The 20,169-nt window shown below is 43.0% G+C and overlaps 2 protein-coding genes across 2 annotated transcripts in view; one reads left to right on the top strand and one right to left on the bottom strand.

The window, feature by feature from the left end:
- mis18a (MIS18 kinetochore protein A) overlaps positions 1-4,929 on the top strand; it is an 8,008-nt gene extending 3,079 nt beyond the window's left edge. Inside the window, exon 5 of the mRNA XM_017417987.2 lies at positions 4,035-4,929. Coding sequence (XP_017273476.1) covers positions 4,035-4,124 — 90 coding nt within the window. The 3' untranslated portion in view covers positions 4,125-4,929. The remainder of the gene's footprint in view (positions 1-4,034) is intronic.
- Positions 4,930-9,821: 4,892 nt separating this feature from the next.
- On the bottom strand, positions 9,822-19,009 carry hunk (hormonally up-regulated Neu-associated kinase). Its single transcript, XM_017418180.3, has 9 exons — positions 18,413-19,009; positions 15,594-15,886; positions 15,026-15,081; positions 14,598-14,733; positions 14,380-14,507; positions 13,559-13,685; positions 13,273-13,441; positions 12,910-13,072; positions 9,822-12,091 (listed from the first exon to the last, which is right to left on the bottom strand). The coding sequence occupies exons 1-9, from the start codon at positions 18,617-18,619 to the stop codon at positions 11,343-11,345; spliced, it is 2,028 nt and encodes a 675-aa protein (XP_017273669.1). The 5' UTR covers positions 18,620-19,009; the 3' UTR covers positions 9,822-11,342.
- Positions 19,010-20,169: the final 1,160 nt, after the last annotated feature.

Raw genomic sequence — 20,169 nt, forward strand, 5'->3', positions numbered from 1 at the left:
TTTTTTTTTTTTTTTTTTTTTTTTTTTTAAATCAGACATTACCTCATCTGTCCACCAACGTTACCTCCTTCAAACTGTTTCATTTATTTATTTATTTTAAGTGATTCTTCATAGGTTAAAACAGAAACGTACTGTTTTATTTCTTGAGTAGTGTCCAAATCTTTTACTTTTTAGAATTAATTGCATATTTTGGCTTTAAATTACATTCCTCTATTAGTGTCATACCAGTATTTTATTTTATTTTTTTTATTCAGATTTTTAACTTGATTTATGTAGTGACGTCTAAATAATCTTAATTTCTCTTTGTTTGGGAAATAAATAAATAAAATAAAAAAGGAGAAAAAACAAAAACAAAACAGGTGTAGAGTGTCCAGTAGGTGGTGATGGTGTGCAGGAGAACCTGCCAGCTCTCCAAAAAAAAAACCCTTCATACAGGGGGACAAAAGGCAGGGAGCATGTTGAGGAATCTTTGCTGAAAGGAAAACGAGTCTTTGTTGCTCAAACTCAGTATTTTGTTTTATTTGGCTTCTTATACTTGAACCATTGTGAAAACTGTTGGTTGCAACTTAGAACAATGGCTTGCAGTCTTTGTCTGAGGGAAAAACGCTTTTTTATTTTCTTAATCATCCATCATGAAGTATTTTTTTATTGTTTCTCAATTTGTCTGGTATTTTGTTTAACTTGGCTTCTCTCCTTTACGTTTCCGTCACGTGACACGTTACCTGTTTTTTTTATTGTTAGATCTTTATCTCTGAAACAGGTAAATTAAAAAAAACAGGTTATTCTGCTCTCAAAGCAAGAACACACAAACGAGGTTGTTTGAGCAACAGATCATTTGTACTTTTAAGTCCTGAAGGGGACTTTAACTAAAGGCCATGCCAGCTTTCTGTCTTTAACTTGACTGACTGCCATTTTTTAATGATCTTTGTTCCATCTAAACAAGCAGACTAAGACTAAAAAGACTCTCCGGTTCATTTCACACATCTTACAGTACCGTTTGTCGCCTGAACAAAAGGATCCGTATAGATGAATGCGAGGAAACGGCTTGTATTGGGTTAAAATGTAGGTTACGACAAATCTAGCCAGTTCTTGACTGTGTTTTGGGCTTGTCTGATGAGTTAATCTGACTGAATCTGTGCATAAATTGCCTTAATTCTATAAGTTTTGTACTTCTCACTTGTTGTCAGCTTGTTGTGATCTCAAATAGGATTACAGAGGCCTTGCATAAGGGCTGGAATTGTATGAAAAATGTTAAATTATTGCATTTGTGGTGTCTAATTCGCTGAATGATCAAACCTCCAACAGGTGACCCCCTTCACTTATTCTGAACAAAATCAAAAGCAGCGTTATCACTCTGAAAGTGGAGCTTTCTCAGTCTAAAACTCATGCTAAGTTATTCAAGTTATTATAAAAACATGGACAGTTTTTCGTACAAGAACTAGTTGCGGCTCGACTCAAAGGGTTGTCGTACGGCATGTGATCAGGCTCGATTACGATTCTGGATGCAGGTGACGAGAGAATTTGCATCTTTGACGTGTTGTAGCTGGTTCGTCCGGTAGAACAAGAACACATCGGCGTTGAAAGCCACTTCTTCTTGCCAGCCGCAGCCAAGCGCGGGCATCTCCAGTTGACGTCTGCGAGTGGTTTTAAATAGCGATGGTGCTTTCACTTTTAGACCAGATGTCTAGGATTAGTTTAAATGCTGTTTTAGACGTCTTCGGGACTCGTAAACTAAACGATCGCTCCTTTTTCGAGCTTTGTGTTTTCAGAAATGAGCTCCCGAACTGGTAGGCTGCTATAAGGGGGTTACAGGTTCTCCTTTGAGTCAACTGCAAGGTCTCACTGAGGTAGATTTCATCCTCTGTAAAAGTCTGTGACTGTGTACGTCATCGGCGCTGCGTGCTGACCCTAACCCAAGCCCCCATTCAACAGATGGGGCCTACAATCCATCAGGTAAAGGAGCCCGAGTCGAGTCCAGAGCAGCGGACTAAAACCAAGGATGCTTGTTTTAATGACGCGCTGCGGGAGAAGATGAATGTTATCCACAGTTGGATCATTTATCACTCGGGGAGTCCTCAAGGACACAAAAATCGTGTCAATTTCCCGGTGAAAAGTTTTCGTCTTCCTCTTTTTTCTTTTGAATAGACAAACCAGCGGTTTAACGCAACTTCCGACACCCCCTGAGCTGAATGTCATGGTGCAGCTAAGCCCAGCAGCAGGATAAGCGAGCACCTGCGCGTTGGCGAGTCCCAACAGTTCGCACGCGGACACCAAGAGTCCCGTCGAGGCCCGGGGGCAGTCCTGAAACGCTGCAGCAGTAGATGCTAGATTCAGTTCGTAAATTTTAAACGAGTACACTCGAAGCTCCCAATAAGCCGAGCGTTGATTGGCAGTGGCGTCAGACACTCGTTAAGATGAGTTCTCTGAAGCGTTATTCTTCAGCAGGAGCAGGACTACGCTGCGGATGCGATAACGGCTGAAACGACTGCTCCCATATTATGTGCCTGACGTCGCTGCTCTCAAATTAAATTCAAACAAACCCTGCAGGCGTTCCTCCTGGCAGGGAACATTGTCTAACGCAAGACTCTTATAGTAGTCATTTTTGTTGAGTTCATTTAAATCAAATGTATATTTTTGAAACACATTTAATTTTTTAAACCGTTTTCCCAACTTCAGATTTATTCAGTCACAATCGACACTTTTCAGTCAAGAACAGCCGATTTTCTTGATGATCTGCATGATTTACACGTGTAATCGATGCTAATTATGTTAGAAACAACTTCTTTTTGTTGGTTGCAACTTGCTTGTAGTCTTTGTTTGAGTGAAAACACTTTTTATTTTTTATCATTATGAAATATCTTTATTGCTGTTTCTCAATTTGTCTGGTATTTTGTTGAACTTGGCTTCTCTCCTTTACGTTTCCGTCACATAACAGATGACCTCATTTCACTGTTAGATTTTTATCTCTGAAACAGGTAAATTAAATAAACTGGTTATCCTCCTCTCAAAGCAAGAACACAGAAAAAAGATTGTTTGAGCAACAGATCATGTGTACTTTTAAGTCCTGAAGCGGACTTTAATTAAAGGCCGTGCCAACTTTCTGTCTTTGATTGGACCCGTTGCCATTTTTTAAAAAGGATCTTTGTTTCATCTAAACAAGCAGACTAAGACCGAAAAGACTCATCCAGTTCATCTCACACAATAAAACTAGTAGTAGTTTTTTGTATTGAGTTAATTTAATTCAAGTGTATGAAATTTAAATTATGTAAATACATTTTTAAATTAGATTTAAAATTTTTAACCTTTTCTCTAAAGCCACAATCAACACTTTTTAGTCAAGAAAAGCAGATTTTATTGATACATGTGCAGTAGATGCTAATTATTTTAGATCTGACTTTTTTTGTTTTTAAAATAGCTAGTGATTTAAACTTTTAGTGGAAGTAAGTTTCCACTGATGTCTGTCATCAGATAAAAGATTCACAGATCCTAAAAATAATGGAAGAATAAGGATATCATAAGACAGCTATGTCCATTTTTTTTTGTCAAAAAGAATATTTGTGTGTCAGTGAATAAAGTCAGCTGTTAGTGTCTTATCTGTGGGAGTTTGTTTCTCATCATCTGTGCTGTATTCGATGACAGCGATGCATCATTGATGGACTTGATGTATCCTGTCTGCCTGACTTGTAGACACTTAAATGTTTTTTTTCCCTTTCATTGGCTCCTGCACTCAGTAACTGTCTCCCCACTCCACCGTCCAACCCCACCCCACATCTATCCACCCATCCTTGAACACTTTCTCTTTGGCTTTTTTTTTTATTATTCTTCCTCCCTTCTCCAATTATCTCTACCGCCCCCTTCCTCTCTGCTTTTTGTTGCTGCCTTCATTTCCCACCTGTCCATTTTCCCCTTCATTTGCTTCCCGCTGCCACCGCTTTCATCCTCGCTGCATAATCGTCCCCGGCTCTGTTCGTCTTCCCGTCTCAAACCTCTCGAAAACGTCCCTCTCGTCTCCTCCCTGACCCTGACCTTTCCAGATGAAAATGCTGGTCCTGTCCATGGCGCACAGGCTGGAGGAGATCGAAACTGGCCTTCAGAAGGAATGCGACGACGGTGACGGACATTAAACCCTTACAGAGCAGCGCTTCGTCCAGGTGTTGCCGTGTGGATTTAACGCCCTCGCTCCTCGCCCCTGTACTTCTTTCCTAAAGTCTTGCCCGAACCACATTTTTCAAATTGGACATTTTGTCCCAGTTTCACCTTGTGCACACACACACACACACACCTGCATTCGCAGCATCCACTCGGCTTTGTCCTGATTTACCAGCGGTGAAACAAAGACTGCCTGCGCTTGTAATCAATCATGCTGCCAGCTCGGCGCTCGGCGCTCGTGGCTCGTGGCACCGTCGTCTCTCCGGGTCTCGGTTTAGAATGAAATGAGCGCCATGAGCAGAATGTTTATTTGTTCAGGATCTCATCAAGCAGGCTGCACACTCAGCACAATGCGGTATTGATCTGCCCACTGGAGGCCACACACATACTTTCCCTTTGTTCTTTTGGTGAAGTGTGGAGCACTTTGGGTACAGAAAGATGCTAAATCTTCACCTCTAATGGTCTTGTTGCCACCAGAACTGATCATATTTGAAGAACGTTAAAACATTAAGAAAGACAAATTCAGTTCATCACAGATATACACATTTCTAGATATTATTACTTCTAAGAATTACCTGAGATTTCTTTGTTTCTTTCAGGTTTTGTCACACGTTTCCATTGTATTCCTGTGTTTGTTTAAAGCATTTACTCATTGTTGCTTTGTTTCTGTTTGTTTATCTCAGAATCTTTTTGTGTAATAAACTGTTTTCAACATTCCTGACATTTTTGACATTTGTATCAGTGTTGTCAGTTCGACGTGACAAATTAAAACATCTCGAAAAGTGCAATCTTTTTTGAAATGTTTCTTTTGTCCCAAGATTGTCGAGGATCAGCGGCATGTCCGGCTTTATTTGGCACTAGGAGTTTATTTTTGGATTTGTGGGTTAAACAAGTTCCTTGGGAGATGATGATTTTTTTTTTAACGCCCAAATGTTTGTTTACTAGCTGACCTGTAATGTGCCTAGCAACACTTTCTACCAAAGCGGAGGAAAGCAGCTCCACGCCGCACCGCCTGCCCTCCCTCATCCACGAGGTTTCATCAGCCTCCCAGAACAACAACCGTCAGAAACGGCCAACCAGCACGCTGTATCCGGGGCCAGGTTGCGATGGCAACTGAGAGCACGTGCTATGCTGGGTGTCTGTTGCCATCTCGTCATTGCGTTCGCTCCCGGAGCAGCAGCCAGCCAGCTCGCTGGCCAACACGCCTGTCAATGGACTCCGTGGCCCCACCTCCTCCCCCCGCTCGTGCTCAGGACACACACAGAGGGGAGTGGTCCTGATACGGACACCCCTCCCCGTCTCTAATCCGTGTGCAATGTTTTTCTCCTGCTCTGACTCCACCCTCGCCTCTTTCTCCTTCCCCTCTCCGCAGTTCTCCCCACCCTTGACTGTTGTGGTGGGGGGGCAAAAACAAACCAAAACAACAACAAACAAACCGCGTGGCTTCTCGCTCTTGTTGTTTCCGCCGGTGGCGTGGGGAGGGTCCGGCTCTCGCTTTGGGATGAGATTCCTTTGTGCATCCCGAGGTCACCGATGCAAGTCCAGATGTGCGCTGTTACACTTTGTAAACAAACAAACGGGATCGTATTGAGGCTTATGTTCTCCTTTGTTGTTGCGTTCAGGTTAATGAAGACTAAAAAGCTGCTGTCTGCAGTCAGCATCTCTGTGAACGGCTCATCAAATGGGCCCCGGGCGTATTTAGCAGTTTTATATATAGGCACGGTGTTGCTGGATGCATTGCGCTATTGCCTGCAATTATTGCACCGGGCTTCACCTTATTCACCCCTTGCGTCTCAACCAATCACTGCCACCCGAACCAACTTTAGACACACGCATCCCTCAGTGCGTCTACGCGGATTCGACAAGCACTCGGGGGACAAAGGATGAATAATGCAGCGGCAGCGTCTGAGTGAAAGTCGCCTCCCCTCGTTGCCTCCTTTTCACCTTCCCTAAGCAATAAGGAAGCAATGTTGCCATGGAGGCAATGAAGCCTCGGCACGCTGGCAGCCAATTACAGCCTCTCCCATGTAAAACAACGGACCAATGGCTGCGGAGAGTGATGCTGCTGCTGCCACAGACACGGAGATCCTATTGGCCGTGGTGCTCTTTGATTGAATTTCTGATCTTGTTTTTTAGGTGGAAAAAAATCTCAAGGAGTGCCACCTGTGTGTGCCAAGTTAGGAAATGTGTTTTGTTTTTTTTTAATAACCACTGGGTGAGGAGGAAAAGGATTCTGTTTTCGTGCTGTAATAAGACTTAATGCAGTTTTTTTTTTCAAACTGAAGTGAAGAAGGTAACAATAAGTTGCATGTGTGTTGGGGCTTTTGTCAACATTTAGGTATAGTTTTATTGCTGGTGATTTTGATTTTTCATTTAGTCCAAATGTTCTGCTTTCTGATCTCATTATTTGAGTTTCTCCTGACAAAGAGCCCCACCAGTTGCTCACAGCTGATTATTAACCAGTTTTTTGCTTTAACTCATTAGGTTTTTTTTCTTGGCAGTGTGCAAGCCACACCTCTTTCTTCATTTCTCCTTTATTCTCTTTTTAATTACATGCTGTTTATGCATATTTTAAACATTTTAAAACGTATTTGATCCTCCTTATCGCCCTTTGAAAAAACAAAAAGTATTCAGAAGTTAAACGTGAGTAAATGATTTGGGTTTTTTTTTGTGAACCCAACCAAACTTTTAACTTGACTGATTCCCGCTGTGTTTCGTTTACACAATTGGTTGTTCAACACGTGTTTGGGTCTAAGCTCATTAGAACAGTCTGATGTGATGTTTGTGTCTCCCAGACTAACTACATCTGGAGTCTCGGATCTCCAAATTAATCCGAGGAGTGTAACGTGATCTTAAATCTGTGAGAAACCTAACCGTTGAAACGGTAAAGCCTGTGATGAGCCGTTTCATTAATCACCTTCATCTGTGTCTGTGATTGATTGAACGGGAGGCCGACCTGTCAGTCTGACAGAATAACCCAAATCCCCTTTTAAGTGCTCCTTGCTTCACTAGAAACATCTTGTTTGTTTTGACCCCCGCGTCTTTGTTTGCGTCGGAGGCTGCCAGGTACTTGGCCTTTCCTCTCTCCTTCGCACTTTCTCCTCCTCCTCCTCTTCAGCCCGTGGGGGAGCCGTTGAGGAACAGGCAGCAGCGCGGCTGACCCAGGATGCTCAGGTCGTCTGTGCGTGAGAGCATCCCCTGCAGCAGTCACCGTGCGGCAGGTTAATCTTCTGTTTTTCTCAGACACAAAGCCCTCACCCCACTGCCAGCGACACCCTGGTGTGAGCTTGTGTGTGTGTGTGTGTATTTGTGACGAGGAGGGGGCTGAAAACAGGATTAGTGTCATCAGGATCTAAGCCCGAACAGATTGACAGAAATAAAGTCCTGCTGGACAGTAAGTGGTCGGTTGGGCCACACAGTAAAAGATAACACGTCTTTTTTTTTTTGTATTTGAACCTAAAAAGAGCCAAGGAACAGACTGCTACGTCAAGTTCGTTTTTCTGTCTAAACATAACAAAAATTGCTTCACAAACCAAACTTTTTATTTGGAACATTTTCTGCAAAGCAACCCAATGTGCTTTCCAAAAAGAATAAAATGGCAACTAAAAAAAAAAACTAAACTAAAAACATGTCCTCTAAAACAACCATTAGAGAATAATGCAACAAGCATATATATATTTAAAGTATTTAGAGAAGGGGCTTTTCTCAGATCTGTGCTGGTGTATTTCATTTCATTGGGGCACACATTTCAGGAGGCAGCTTCCTCCTATTTAGAAAAGATACGAGGTATTAGTTACCTCAGTTTGTGAAGCTGAGCGATCTGGGTGATGCTTATCTAGTTAACATCTCTCTTATAAGGCCATTTAAGGCTCCATATATAAGTAATACGATCCTAAAATGGATTCTGCTGTCAATACGAAACCCGTGCCGGGAGCTAAGGGAAGATGTAATGTGTTGAAACGTCGTAGTACCTGTAAGAAGACGAGGAGGGGCAATTTGACTAAGCTGCAGTCTGTGTTTCTCGCATTTTGGGAGACCTATAAAAATGCCATTACAGTGGTCCAATCTACTAGTTATAAATGCGTGAATTCATTTTTCAGAGTCTAATTTTGATGCAAACTTATGAGATGTTTCTCAAGTGGCAAAAAGCCAATTTAGTAATATGAATTGATGGGACTTTTGAAATGAAGATCACCGTCTGATGTTACATCAAGGTTTTGTGCTTCGTGTTTGCACTCCTGAGACTGGGAACTGAGAAGAGATGCAACTTTCTGTCTGTGTTTTTTTTTTTTTGTTTCGAAGATGGGTGTTTTGATTTCATTTTTGTTTGGCTAAAAAAAAAAAAAAGTTGACCCCGTCTCTCGCACAGCGACTGCTGGAGATCGGCACCAGCTCCCCTCGACCCGGAAAGGAGAATTGGGAAGAAAATGGATAGATGGATGGATGGATGTAAAAAGTTGTGCGACAGCCGTACATCACATTCATATCAACTCTACTACTAAGTTCAGAAAGTCTTTATAATTAAAAGATAAGATATAATAAAATATAATATGTATATATATATATATATATATATATATATATATATATATATATATATATATATATAATATATGTGTGTGAAGAAGAAGTTGATGCAGATGTTTATCTTTCAATTTTGTTGTAATTTTTGCCTAAAAGTAATAAAGTGCATCAACTTATTGCTCCCACTACTTTGGCTGTTTTTGAATAATTTCTTTTCAATTTAATTATATTTGTACAAAAACATAAGTTTTTTGTTTGTTTATTTTTGTATTTAAAACAGTATAACCTATCATTGTGATGAATATTTCTTAAAGTACATCCATTCAGGGAGGAAGTTATTGGATAAAAGTCTTCTGTATTAGTGGATGGTATCACACACACACACACAGTGTTCCCCGGATGTGTCCTGTTATATACTTTGGACGTGGTGGAGCTGGAGTATTTATGACCACAGGCTGTTTGTGACACCAGACCTCTGAGTGGATTTCGACCAACAGTCCGCCTGTCTTTGATAAACAAAAGGCTCTGGCTTTAATGCATTTTCGGGCCACGCTTGCCCCTCCGCTTTTATCAGCTTAGCCACGCAGATTTAATCTGACATGCCTGTTTGTGTCGTCCTGTGCATGCGTTTGAACCCCCCCCCTCTTTGTCTCGACATGCTAGTGTCACCCAAAGATGTTTATTATGTGGACGGGGGGGAGTCACAGCTGAGTAGATTAGTGTCTGCGGGTGTGTGTGTGTGTTGCTATAAAAGGGAGTGGTTCTAATATGCGTTTGTCAGTCTTAGGAGCCCTTCAGCTGTTGAAAAGGAGTGGGGGGGGTTCTTTACCCACCAGAGGTGTCCCGTGGGAAATGTTTATGGCATGTGGAACAAGTGGCACATTTTGGTCGTAAAATGATACGTATCCTTCAGTACCGGCCGAAGCCAAAACCTCATTAAGTTCTTCAGTAGTGAAAGCATTAAGGAATAAATATTAGACCTCAGGCTATGTGTAATTTATACTTCAATTAACAAAACTGACGAATTCTATGAGCTAATTAATGTATTTTCCCCGCTGTATTTTAGAGTTTCAGTTAATGAGTCGATGATCCGTGTCATTGTGGGGTGAAAGAGTGAAGCCAGAGAAAAAGTAGACGGACACGAAGGATTCATTGTAAATATTTAAAATACTTTATACAGCATAGAAATCTCTGAACCATCAAACAAAACCATTCATTACAAAATCTTACAAAAGACCCCCCCAAGTCTGTATTAATCTCAGTTCAAAACAGAAGAAAAAAAAAAAAAACGTTACAAAGACATATTTTCAAATGTTGACAGCACAGCTTGAGTCATGCAACCTTTCAATTGAACAGGATATTCTACAGTATTTAACAGTGAAAAGCCTCGTGTGTCTGTGGAAGCCTTTTTTATGTGTGTGTGAAAATGTCATCTCAATTAACATTTTAAAAGTTCTGTTTGTACAAAATGGCAGACGTAAAGAGAGCGCAAGCGTTATTTACAAGAACAAATTCCTTCTCGCTCTCAGAGTGCTCTTGGCAAATACTCTTCATTGCAGTTAACGCTTAAAGACTATTGCACAAACTACAGCATTGAGACAAAAAAAAGAAGTCAATTATTTTCAGGGACGTTATGTGACCAGTAGCACTTCTCACTTTCACTCCCCTCGGCCGTCTGGCGAGGTGGATCGGTTTCATAAGGCTTTTGACGCTCTATTTTTATATTTCTATCTTTATAACTGACTGTCAACTGGAATGTTCTGCTGTGAAAAAAATAAAATATAACTAAGACTGCTACAGTATGAGTTTTTCCCATGGGTCTGAAATGAAATCGATTTCTCGTTATATAAAATGTTAAAAAAGTGTTACCAGTGGCAGTTAATGAGCGTTTACAAAAAGTGTGAATTGTGACTCTACTCTTGGTCCTATGTCTGCTTCATTGTGGCAATTCTAATGCCTACACTTAGACGCGGCAGTGCTGTGGCACGACTCACACAAGCGCACCAAACTAGACTCCTGTTAAGCAGCGATGCTCCCCTAATGCAGTGAGGTAAACGTCAGTCCAGCTGTCCCTAAGAGTTTTGGTTTTCAAGAATAGTGCAGTGAGCTTTGTCACCCAGCCAGCGTTTGGGATACAGTGCTTGCCGGCTGGAGGTCAGTGGCTATTATACAGAGTTTTCACAGAGACAACACATTTACACATATAATCAGGGTTAGGGTAGAAGTTGGGGCCTGTTAGCTGGTGTGAATCAGTTTGCGGCTTAATCTGAAACCAGTTGCAGCAAAATTACATAAGGGAGTACTAACTTGGTCTATAATACATGTGTGTACATTAGCTGGCAAGGCCCATATTACAGGATGTCCCCGGTCCACTCTGTATCTAGGACGCAGCGAGGTTTAGTCATTGCTCAGGGATTTATTTCAAATCTCATCTTCTCATTGTTGCCACCTTTTCTTACATAACGAGTAATAACAAGAGGTAAAATGTGTTAAATATTCACACTTTTTTTTTTTTTTAAATAACGTATCGTAAAAAGTGGCTCAACAATAAAGGGACAGTTCACAGTTTAAAAGGCCGCTCTGGAAGACCTCTCCAACTTCAACAAACTGTTAAGAGGGGCCTTGAGTTAAGTCTTGTTTTTAATTAATGTTTTTTTTTCTTGTATCATTCAGCAGAGGGTCTTAAGTGCACCTGAAGCACACAGGAGAGTTTTCAGTGGGTAAGGAGGGGGGGACACAACTTCCTCTACACATTGTTGTGGTCGGAATTCAAACGGCTCCAGCTGGACCTTCTTCTTCAGCATGTGTCCAATTCCCATAGAGGGAAACTTGCTGCGGTGTGTTGGGCTCCCCGGATCACTGTTCACGCAATTGGAGGGAGGACTGAATGCCGAAGTGGGTTTAAGTGGACTGAAGGCAGACTTTGGAGGGCTAAAAGCCGAGCTTCCCGGAGGGCTCCCTATCGTGCTCGGGGGGCTTCCACTCGTGTCCGAAGACCCACACATATCCGACGATAAGACCTTCTTGGGCTGGGGGTTGGCAATTAGGATAGGAGGACTTGGGATTGTGGCCTTTTTCAAGTACGACGAATCAGGTTGGAAGGCAGAGACGTGGCGCGGCGGTGATAGAGTACCATTGGTCAACTTGTACCAGGGTGAAGAAGGCACATCTTCAATTTGTTCAGCCTTGGCAAGTGATCCAAAGGAATGCATACCAATTGGCGATGGCGCCGGAGGAGCCGGAATGTTGTGTTCTGGACTTGTGTTGACCGGTGGCAGGGTGGCAAGGCGCCGTCGTTGCTGTGGAGCGTTGGGAAAGAGAGGATGGATCTCCAGATATTCCATGGATGACGAAGCAACTGTGCCAGGTGGTGCCAGGGGGGATTTACGGTGACCCACAGTAATTGCTCTTAATAAACCTGAAAAAGAAATGGGGTGTTTTAGTTGATTAAATTTTAAAAAGTACACTTTGAATTTTTGATAATCTTGCTGTAGAAACAACTGAATGAAAATGGAAGAACCTAATCTACTCATACGTTTAGCTATTAGGCTTGCATGTATAGGTCTTATGTCAGTAGTGTGACAGTATGTGCTAAAAAGGTGTACAGAACAATCTGCCCCAGTTTTAACCTTCTAAATACCAGCCAATTCTGACTTGCTGGTTCAAAAAGAGCCTGTGGGCTTTCTCTGTATGTTGTAAAGCTAAATCAGAAGAGAGAAAAGAATCTTATGTTTGAGCTTTGCCTCTGGGGCTTGTCTGTTGTAGGAGCTTCTTTAGAGAGTGTGATTTGACAGAGTTCCATTCTTTGGTTGGAAATCTCAGTTTGGTTTAATTCTAGATTTCAAACTTATTTCTGTGCCATGCTCTCTGAATCATTTCATTTCACTGTAACAAGTTATTAGGGTTAGATTAAAATTCGTATTTGCACCACGATTGACTGTTAAGTTGTCCAGGATGTTTCCTCTCAGGTGGTTGGATGAGTGGGTGGTTGGGTGGATGGACGGAAGGTTGGAAGGATGAGAGTTGGAGGAAACTACATGTGTATGAGACAGGTCATTGCTGTACAAGAACGTGCATGCTCAGTCTACCTACCCTATGTGGGGGAAAAAAAAGGCAAACAAAATAATACAATAAATCAAATGGAAGTGCTTGAATCAAATGTAATGTTTAGTGTTTGTAAAAACAAACAAAAAGAAAGCTGTTTTTTTTTTTAAACCAAATGAAATGGTTCTTTACCTGTTCTGTGTTTCTTTTCCTTGTTGGGCCCCTTGCTTACAGCTAGGTAGATGGGCGTCTGTTTTAGGGGGAAAGTGAGTTTGTCAACGTGCTTCCTCCACTGGGTCTGGAAATATTCACAAGTCTCCTTTTCACTTTTCTTTTTCTCCTGGAGCTGTGATTCCTATGAACACAAAGTCCACAAGACGTTTCATTAAGGGGCCGGGCCATACCTGTTGAACAACTTTATTTTATAGCCTCGCAGTTCTTTCAGAAACATACCGTACAGAGGAGTTATTTAGATTGTTTCTTTAAATAGCATGTGACAGGTGTTACCACTTTTCTTTCAGGTATGCAACAGTAATTATCTGCAGTCATACTAACCCTGTATTCTGTGGAAAGTCTCTTTAATTTCTTCTTGAGAAGGTAGTAGACAGTCAAAGTGTGGCAGGCACGGTTGCAAAGGACGGCACTCAGCACTTCACTGTGCTTGTAGCCCATCTTCTCTGTCATGTGTACTAAAACCGTGTGGTTCACTTCTTCAATGTGCATCCTTAACACGCAAAAAAGCAACAAGCAGAAAGTTAATGTTACGCTTCAAATTCAATGACGCTAATGTAGTGGTCACACAGCCTACTGGTGGAAGGGTTTCAAATGTTTGCGAGCCTACCTCTTGAGGTACGGCACTCCGGTGTTCTTGTTGGCCAGCTGCAGCCAGGAGTCGGCCATCACCTGATGAATATTTGGACGCTTGTTGGGATCTGGCTCGAGGAGCTTCTTCAGCAGACAGATGGCAGCTGAGATAAGACAGGAGAATAAATCTTACAATGCTTTCATTGGCTTTCTGCCAATGGTAAAGACTCTTAAATGCGAGGCATGTCTTTACAGGTTTTACAATCACGCTGCATTGACACATAACCATGATTGCGGTTATGGATGCCCCGTGTCACCTTTCAATCACTGGTTAAATTCAAATCTCTCATAATCGTTCCTCAGCCTTCATTCAGTTGCATAACTCGAATAACATCTCAGCGTCATCACTATGATTAGTAGGTACCTAAGAAATGGGTCACGCCATTTCTTAGTTTGCATGTTAGCAGGTAAGACTGTTGTGACATGCAGAGGGAACCTTACCATATGAGTGTCACAACTTCTGGTCATGATTTGGACTTTTTTTTTTTTTTCCAGTACTACTCATAATTTTCCTAAGCCTCATTATTTTTCAAGAATCATTATGCAACTGCAAAACCCAAATTTTAATTTGCGCCAATTACTTCACTGGAAAGTCTTTTTTTGTCTGGGTGTGATTAATTCCTCGTAAATCTATTGTTTACAGATGTGTGAACAGGTTTTTTCAGAGTGGCTTTTCTTAAGAATTTTTACAGAGCGGCAATAAAAAGATCCAATCAGATAGATTGTTTTTCTCATTGTTGTTTTTTTTTTTTCTTCCCCCGAAGTCAACAGTTGTAGTTTTGCGTTTGGATTTATTACCAGTGGAAAGGGAAGGAGGCAGAGGCTTCATCTCCTTATCCACCATCTTCTGGTGCAGAGTTCGAAGGTTGAAAGGCTCCACCGTGAAGGGCAGAGTCCCAGTCAGCATTGCGTACATGTTCACACCACTGGAAGACCAAAATTCATCATTAGGCTCTGCATTAAATAAACAAATGTGTTGATTAAGTTTCTCAAACATAAAGTGAAAGGGAACCTACATGGACCACACATCCACCTTTGGCCCATACTTCTTTCTGGAGAGCAGCTCGGGAGCGGCATAGGCCGGGCTGCCACACTGAGTGCTGAAGGGGTCCGAGTATCCCAGGATAAAAGCAACGTTACTGAGGCCAAAATCTGAGAGGGGACAAAGGAGGCGGCGTTAGTGTCAGTGCTGTTTTATTTCACTGTTCATTCATCACAATTGTCGGCAAACAGACCAAAGCAGATTAACTATACAGAAAGAGCTTGTAAGGGTTTTAACAGGATGTTTAATTGCTCTTAACCCTTTACTTTATTAGAGCAACAGTGAGGGGAAGGAACTGAAAATCTTTTTTTTGTTGTTTTAATGTAATATTATTAACTGATTTATGAATTAAAATACTTAGAATACAGAATAAAAAAACTATTCAAAAGCTTTTTTATTTACCTATGAGCTTTATGTTGTCCTGTTCGTCCAACAGGAGATTTTCTATCTTCAGATCTCTGTAAGACAAAGGAGGATACAAGAGATGTCAATGCCTGTACAGTCAGTGTTTATCTAAGATAGCCTATCTAAGCCATCGTCATTATACAAAGCAATGAAGGGTCAATGTAATCCTTCCTCTCTGCTAACCCCGACACAAAAACAACCCTGCCATTGTGGGCCACGCTGTTAATTTTCTTTATCTACTGTGTGTCTACAGATCACTCCGAAAACAAAGTAATCCTGTTACACGTTTATCTCTTCTCATCATGACAGAAATTAATTTCCTGGGCCTTGAGTAACAGAGGCTTGAATATCGCCAGGAAAATGAAAAATAGATGTGTAAAATTTGGGTTAAATGTGCAAAACGTGGCGTGTAAGTCTAATAATTACTATATAATTCAACAGGATGTACGAGAAATGCACTGCTATCACTGCCCGGAACGTTGTTTCAATACATTTTAAGATATCCTGAAACGATAACCACGCAGCTACTGAGCGGTTCTGGCCTTTCATGGTTGTTTGCTTTTACCTGTGCACCACCCCGAGCTTGTGCAGATGCTCAACGGCCAGCACCAGCTGCCGGATGTATTTCTGAGTCTCCCTTTCTTCCAGGCACTTCTTGTCGTAGATATGGTTCATGAGATTCCCGCCTGGACACAGCTCCATCACCAGGTAGTAGCTGTTGTCCGTCTCCAGGATATCCAGCAGCTGGGCGATGTTGGGGTGGCAGATCATCTGCTGAATTTGGCCCTCCCTCCGAAGGTTCTTGATAACATAGGAGTCCTTCCTGGCCTTTCGCTTGTCAATTACCTTCACCGCCACCTGGAGAAATGGGGGAAAGGAGAGAGTAAGAGGATGAGAGGAGACTTTGTGGAGAAGCATGGACTTTGGCAGCTGAGATTTGTTTCTTAAACCCTGTGCCATATGGCACCATGAGTTATCCAAGTAGCACATTACTGGGTCTGTTAAGGTAGGATTTCAGAGAGACTTAGTGTAACAGGTGATGAGGTACTGCAGGGTGCATAACTCCACACTGACCACTCCCAAACAGCTGCTCCCAGTGTGGGGCAACGCGGGCGCTAAAAGGGCCCTGGGTCTGCAAGAGTGCGAGTGCCTGAGAGGGCCGTAAAGGTTACTGAACCATCATAAACTAGAAGGAAAGCAAATGTTATTCTAGATGTTGAGAAGGTGCCAAAGCCAAATGCAAGGTGCGTGTTAAGCCCATTTGCTTCAGGGTTAAGTTGCAACTAAAAGTGCGTAAGAGGCTGTGGCAAAAGCAGAGGCAGAACTCAAGGCTGTTATTATTTTTTTTCTTTCATTACTCTTCCCAAGGTAGAACGTCTGTCTCAGCTACTTGTGTCGTAAAAAAAAAAGAACTTGCGGCATGTCCTCATAAAAGCCAAAGACATGTTCTTTATTCAATGACGGACGCCTGCGGATAATTGCATTCAATAAAGTACCCGTCTACTCTGTTTCACCCTCTGTCCGCATCTCCTTGTGTCCCGTCTAGACTGAGTTCAAGAACACGGCTAACATACATTACAAATCATCTCAAGGGGGAGCGCATAGACATGGACAGGCATGGCAAGTGGAACAAATCACCATATCCATTAACGACGAGGCGGAAAACGGTGCCTGCTCCTTCTTCTGCCCTTCAGCTCGTTTTTATGGCCCGTCCTTTGGATCGTTACGCCCTGATAATTGATTCACCTCTGAAAACCTCTTCTTTTTTTTGCAGTTGCTAATTAAACCTGGCTGTTTGTGAATGCGTGAGTGTGTGTGTGTGCGTGCGGACAATGTGCCGTCACATGACAGTTACAAATGGCCCCCGTGTTTACGCCAGTGGAAGGGGTGTGTGTGGGGGTGTGTAGGGGGGGTAATTGGGAGGTGGGATTGGTGGTCATCTATTTACAGTAGTGCATATGAGGAAGGGTGGGGTTTAGAGAGGAGGAGGGGCATACCCTGCCTGGGGGCTTTTGGGGGATTCAGTTGTTTATCAGGCACCCCTCAGACAGAAAAAAAGGGTGGGGGTACTTGGGGTATGAAGGAGAAAGTGGGTTACAGACTCAAAAACATGCACATGTGACCTCCCCGAGCCCCTGATCGTGATGATATCATCCCACACCACTTCTCACTTTCATTAAACACACCAGCATGCCCTCCTCCCTAAATCCACGCTGCCTTTCTAGTGAAGCTAAAGATCTTGGGGAGGGGGCTTTGGACCTGATGCGTCCTCCTTTGCCCCTGAACACCCTCCTGCCTGAATGAACCCACTGCCCCGAGCTCCCTGCCAGCGCCTGTTGGACGCCTGGATTCAAATGAAGAAGAGATGTGCTTGCTTGTGAGGTTGCCACAGTTTGCATCATCCTCAAACAAAGACCTAGGGAAAAGAGGGGAGGAAAGGGAGCGGGGGTCTTATTTCTCCCCCATTCCCGTCAACAGAAAGGGTGGGTAAGGAGGGGGGGGTGGGGTCAAGATATTCAGACATATCCTTCAGACACATGTATTTATTTCCAGTTACACACAGTCCCCCCGACATATATATACATAGGCTTTACGAGTTGAAACAAGCAGGGAGAAGGAGGCGCTTGCTTTTCCAAAGATGCAAATTTCTTGGCTGCTTCCCAAAAAACAATAAAACCTAGAGAGGAGGAGAGACAAAGGCAACCAGTGGCCGTATCAAAGCCTCCTGCGCTTGCAGAATCCTAATGAGGTCCAAAGCCCATTTATCAACGACACCATTCCATATGCAAGTAGCGCTCCTGCGCCCTGATAGGCTGGACAGCGTCCCCTCTGTCCCTATCGCAGCCCTGCGCGCCCGCAGAAAGGTGAGCTCACCGCCAGCAGCAGACAAAGCAGATGTCCAGGAAAGGCACAGTGCGCACAGGTTATCACGGAACCCATCAAACATACAGCTCTATTTATCTCCCTCTCACGCACATATGTAAATATTTTAACTAAAGCGAACCCTGCTGTGCGTAAACCGGAGCGCAACAGCTGGTGGTGCCGCAGGAGATCATTAACAAAAGGCTCTCTCTCTCTGCAAACAGGAGCTGGACACTTTCTCCGATTACCTGGACTGACAGCTGAAATAATAAAAACAATAATAATAATAAAGTTTTTCTTTGTCCTTTTGGGGAATGCATTGCCCAGCAGGTGACAGCGACTGAAAACGGGCGCAAACAAAAACCGGGACAACCTCGGGTACATTTCATTAGGAAAAGTGCATATTTTTAGGTGATCATCTTAAAAATGAAAGGCTGCAAAAATGGCAAGTCAAATAATATTAACCTTTATGTGACAAACCCCCCGTGAGTCTAACAGGTCTCAGTGGCGCAGTGTGCTCACCTTCTCGCGCGTCAGGACATGGAGACCCTCTCTAACTTTGGCGAACGAGCCTTCTCCCAGCTTCCTGCCGATCAGGTAGTTCCCCACGCGCTTGGTGTGGTAGAACTTCTTCACCATGTCCTCCTCGGGTCCGAGCAGGGACTCCGCTAGGATTTTCTCCTCCTCGGGATTGCTCGAGGTCTCGCCGTCCTGGGTCCGGTGGTTCATGGTCGTGTCGCGGGCTCGTGCGGGCGTCTTTCCCTCGAAGAGAAGGAAGACTGTCGGCTCTAGCCCAGGCGGGTATCCTATTAAATGCTTAACACCCGCTCAGAGCGCGTCTAAGTGGTAAACGAAGAAGGCTGCCGCTCTGCGCCACCTGTTCGCCCGAAGCATCCAGAGAGTGCGCACAACTGGACAACTGGATTAGATTAATAATGGCACAAAGACAGCAATAATAATAAACCAAATAGGAGTCAGTCTTAAAGGGAAGCTCAAAGTAACTAACTAACACAATCTGTCTTATTAGCTGCAGGAGGATGTTCTCTAAGTGAGGCTCAGCGGGAGGCGGGATCGTCTCCAAACGCGAGCGTCTGCTGAATGCTCCGTGCAGGCGGCGTGTTGTTTCATTTTGAAGTGACTTTCCCGGTCCTCTGGGTGGGCGTTTCCTTAGCGCGAGGGGTGGGAGGGGAGCAACAAGATGCTGGTAGCGCGCGCGGGGGGGGTTAGATTTGAATCCAATCAGCTCAGGCGGGCGGAGCGCATGTGAGAACAAGGGGAACAACAACTGTACCACCGGCACCACCGCCCCGCCGAGCGCGCTGGACACGGACAGGAACAAAGGGGTACATCTGTAGCCGAACGGCTGGAACACGCACCCCAATCACCATTTAGACAGTTGTTACAGACATTGTTTAATTCCTTTAAACACCATTCGGGGGACGCCTGTCTCTTCTTTTTTGTGTGTGCGTAAAAACCCCACATGTTGGCACCATGTGCCGCGCCGACAAACACACAGACCTCTGCTTCTCTAGTGGCAACACATTTACACCAGTCTTGTCACTATCAGTTAGCAGCCTAATTTGGGGTGATTTGTTTTATTGACTGAGCTTTCCGAGGAGAATGAAAACCAAAAAAAAATGTACCCNCCCCCCCCCCCCTACCACCAACGAAAGAGAAAGAGCAGTTATCCTTCCCATTTGTCAAGGTAGTCACTGGCCTAATTGGGTCGTTTTCATTACTTAAAAAGCAAACAAATAAACAAACATAATCATGAATGTGTCTAAGACTGTTATTAGATTGTATTATTTATGTAATAATGTTCAGTTTGGGTAAAACCAGTAAAAAAACAAACAAAAAAATGTTACCAACAACTGTCTTTACCGGGCTTGAACCTAATGAACCTAAAAATGTCATGCCATAAATTTAACAAATATTATTATTTTTAATTTCAGCTGTGATTTATAATTTATTTATTTGGCTAGCTTCTCGTCTGGATAACTGAACAAATAAAAACACACAGTGGGGAAATAAAAAAAACAAAAAAACAAAAACAGTTTGACTTGACTGCTTTCTAAGCATCAAGACGTAAAGACTAAACCCTGGAAGTACAAGTGCGCCATCTGTTGGAGTCTTTTTGTACTACAAGACGACAGTTACAGAGCAGGATAGAAAAACCAGGAGCACTGCTGGTTGGACAGCCAAAAAGGGGTCATTATGTAATTTCATGGCTATAAAAGTTACATTAAATTAACTCGTTTGGCTTTTTAAAGCAAACACAT

This window comes from Kryptolebias marmoratus, linkage group LG13 (genome assembly GCF_001649575.2).
Source record: "Kryptolebias marmoratus isolate JLee-2015 linkage group LG13, ASM164957v2, whole genome shotgun sequence".
Lineage (NCBI taxonomy): Eukaryota > Metazoa > Chordata > Actinopteri > Cyprinodontiformes > Rivulidae > Kryptolebias > Kryptolebias marmoratus.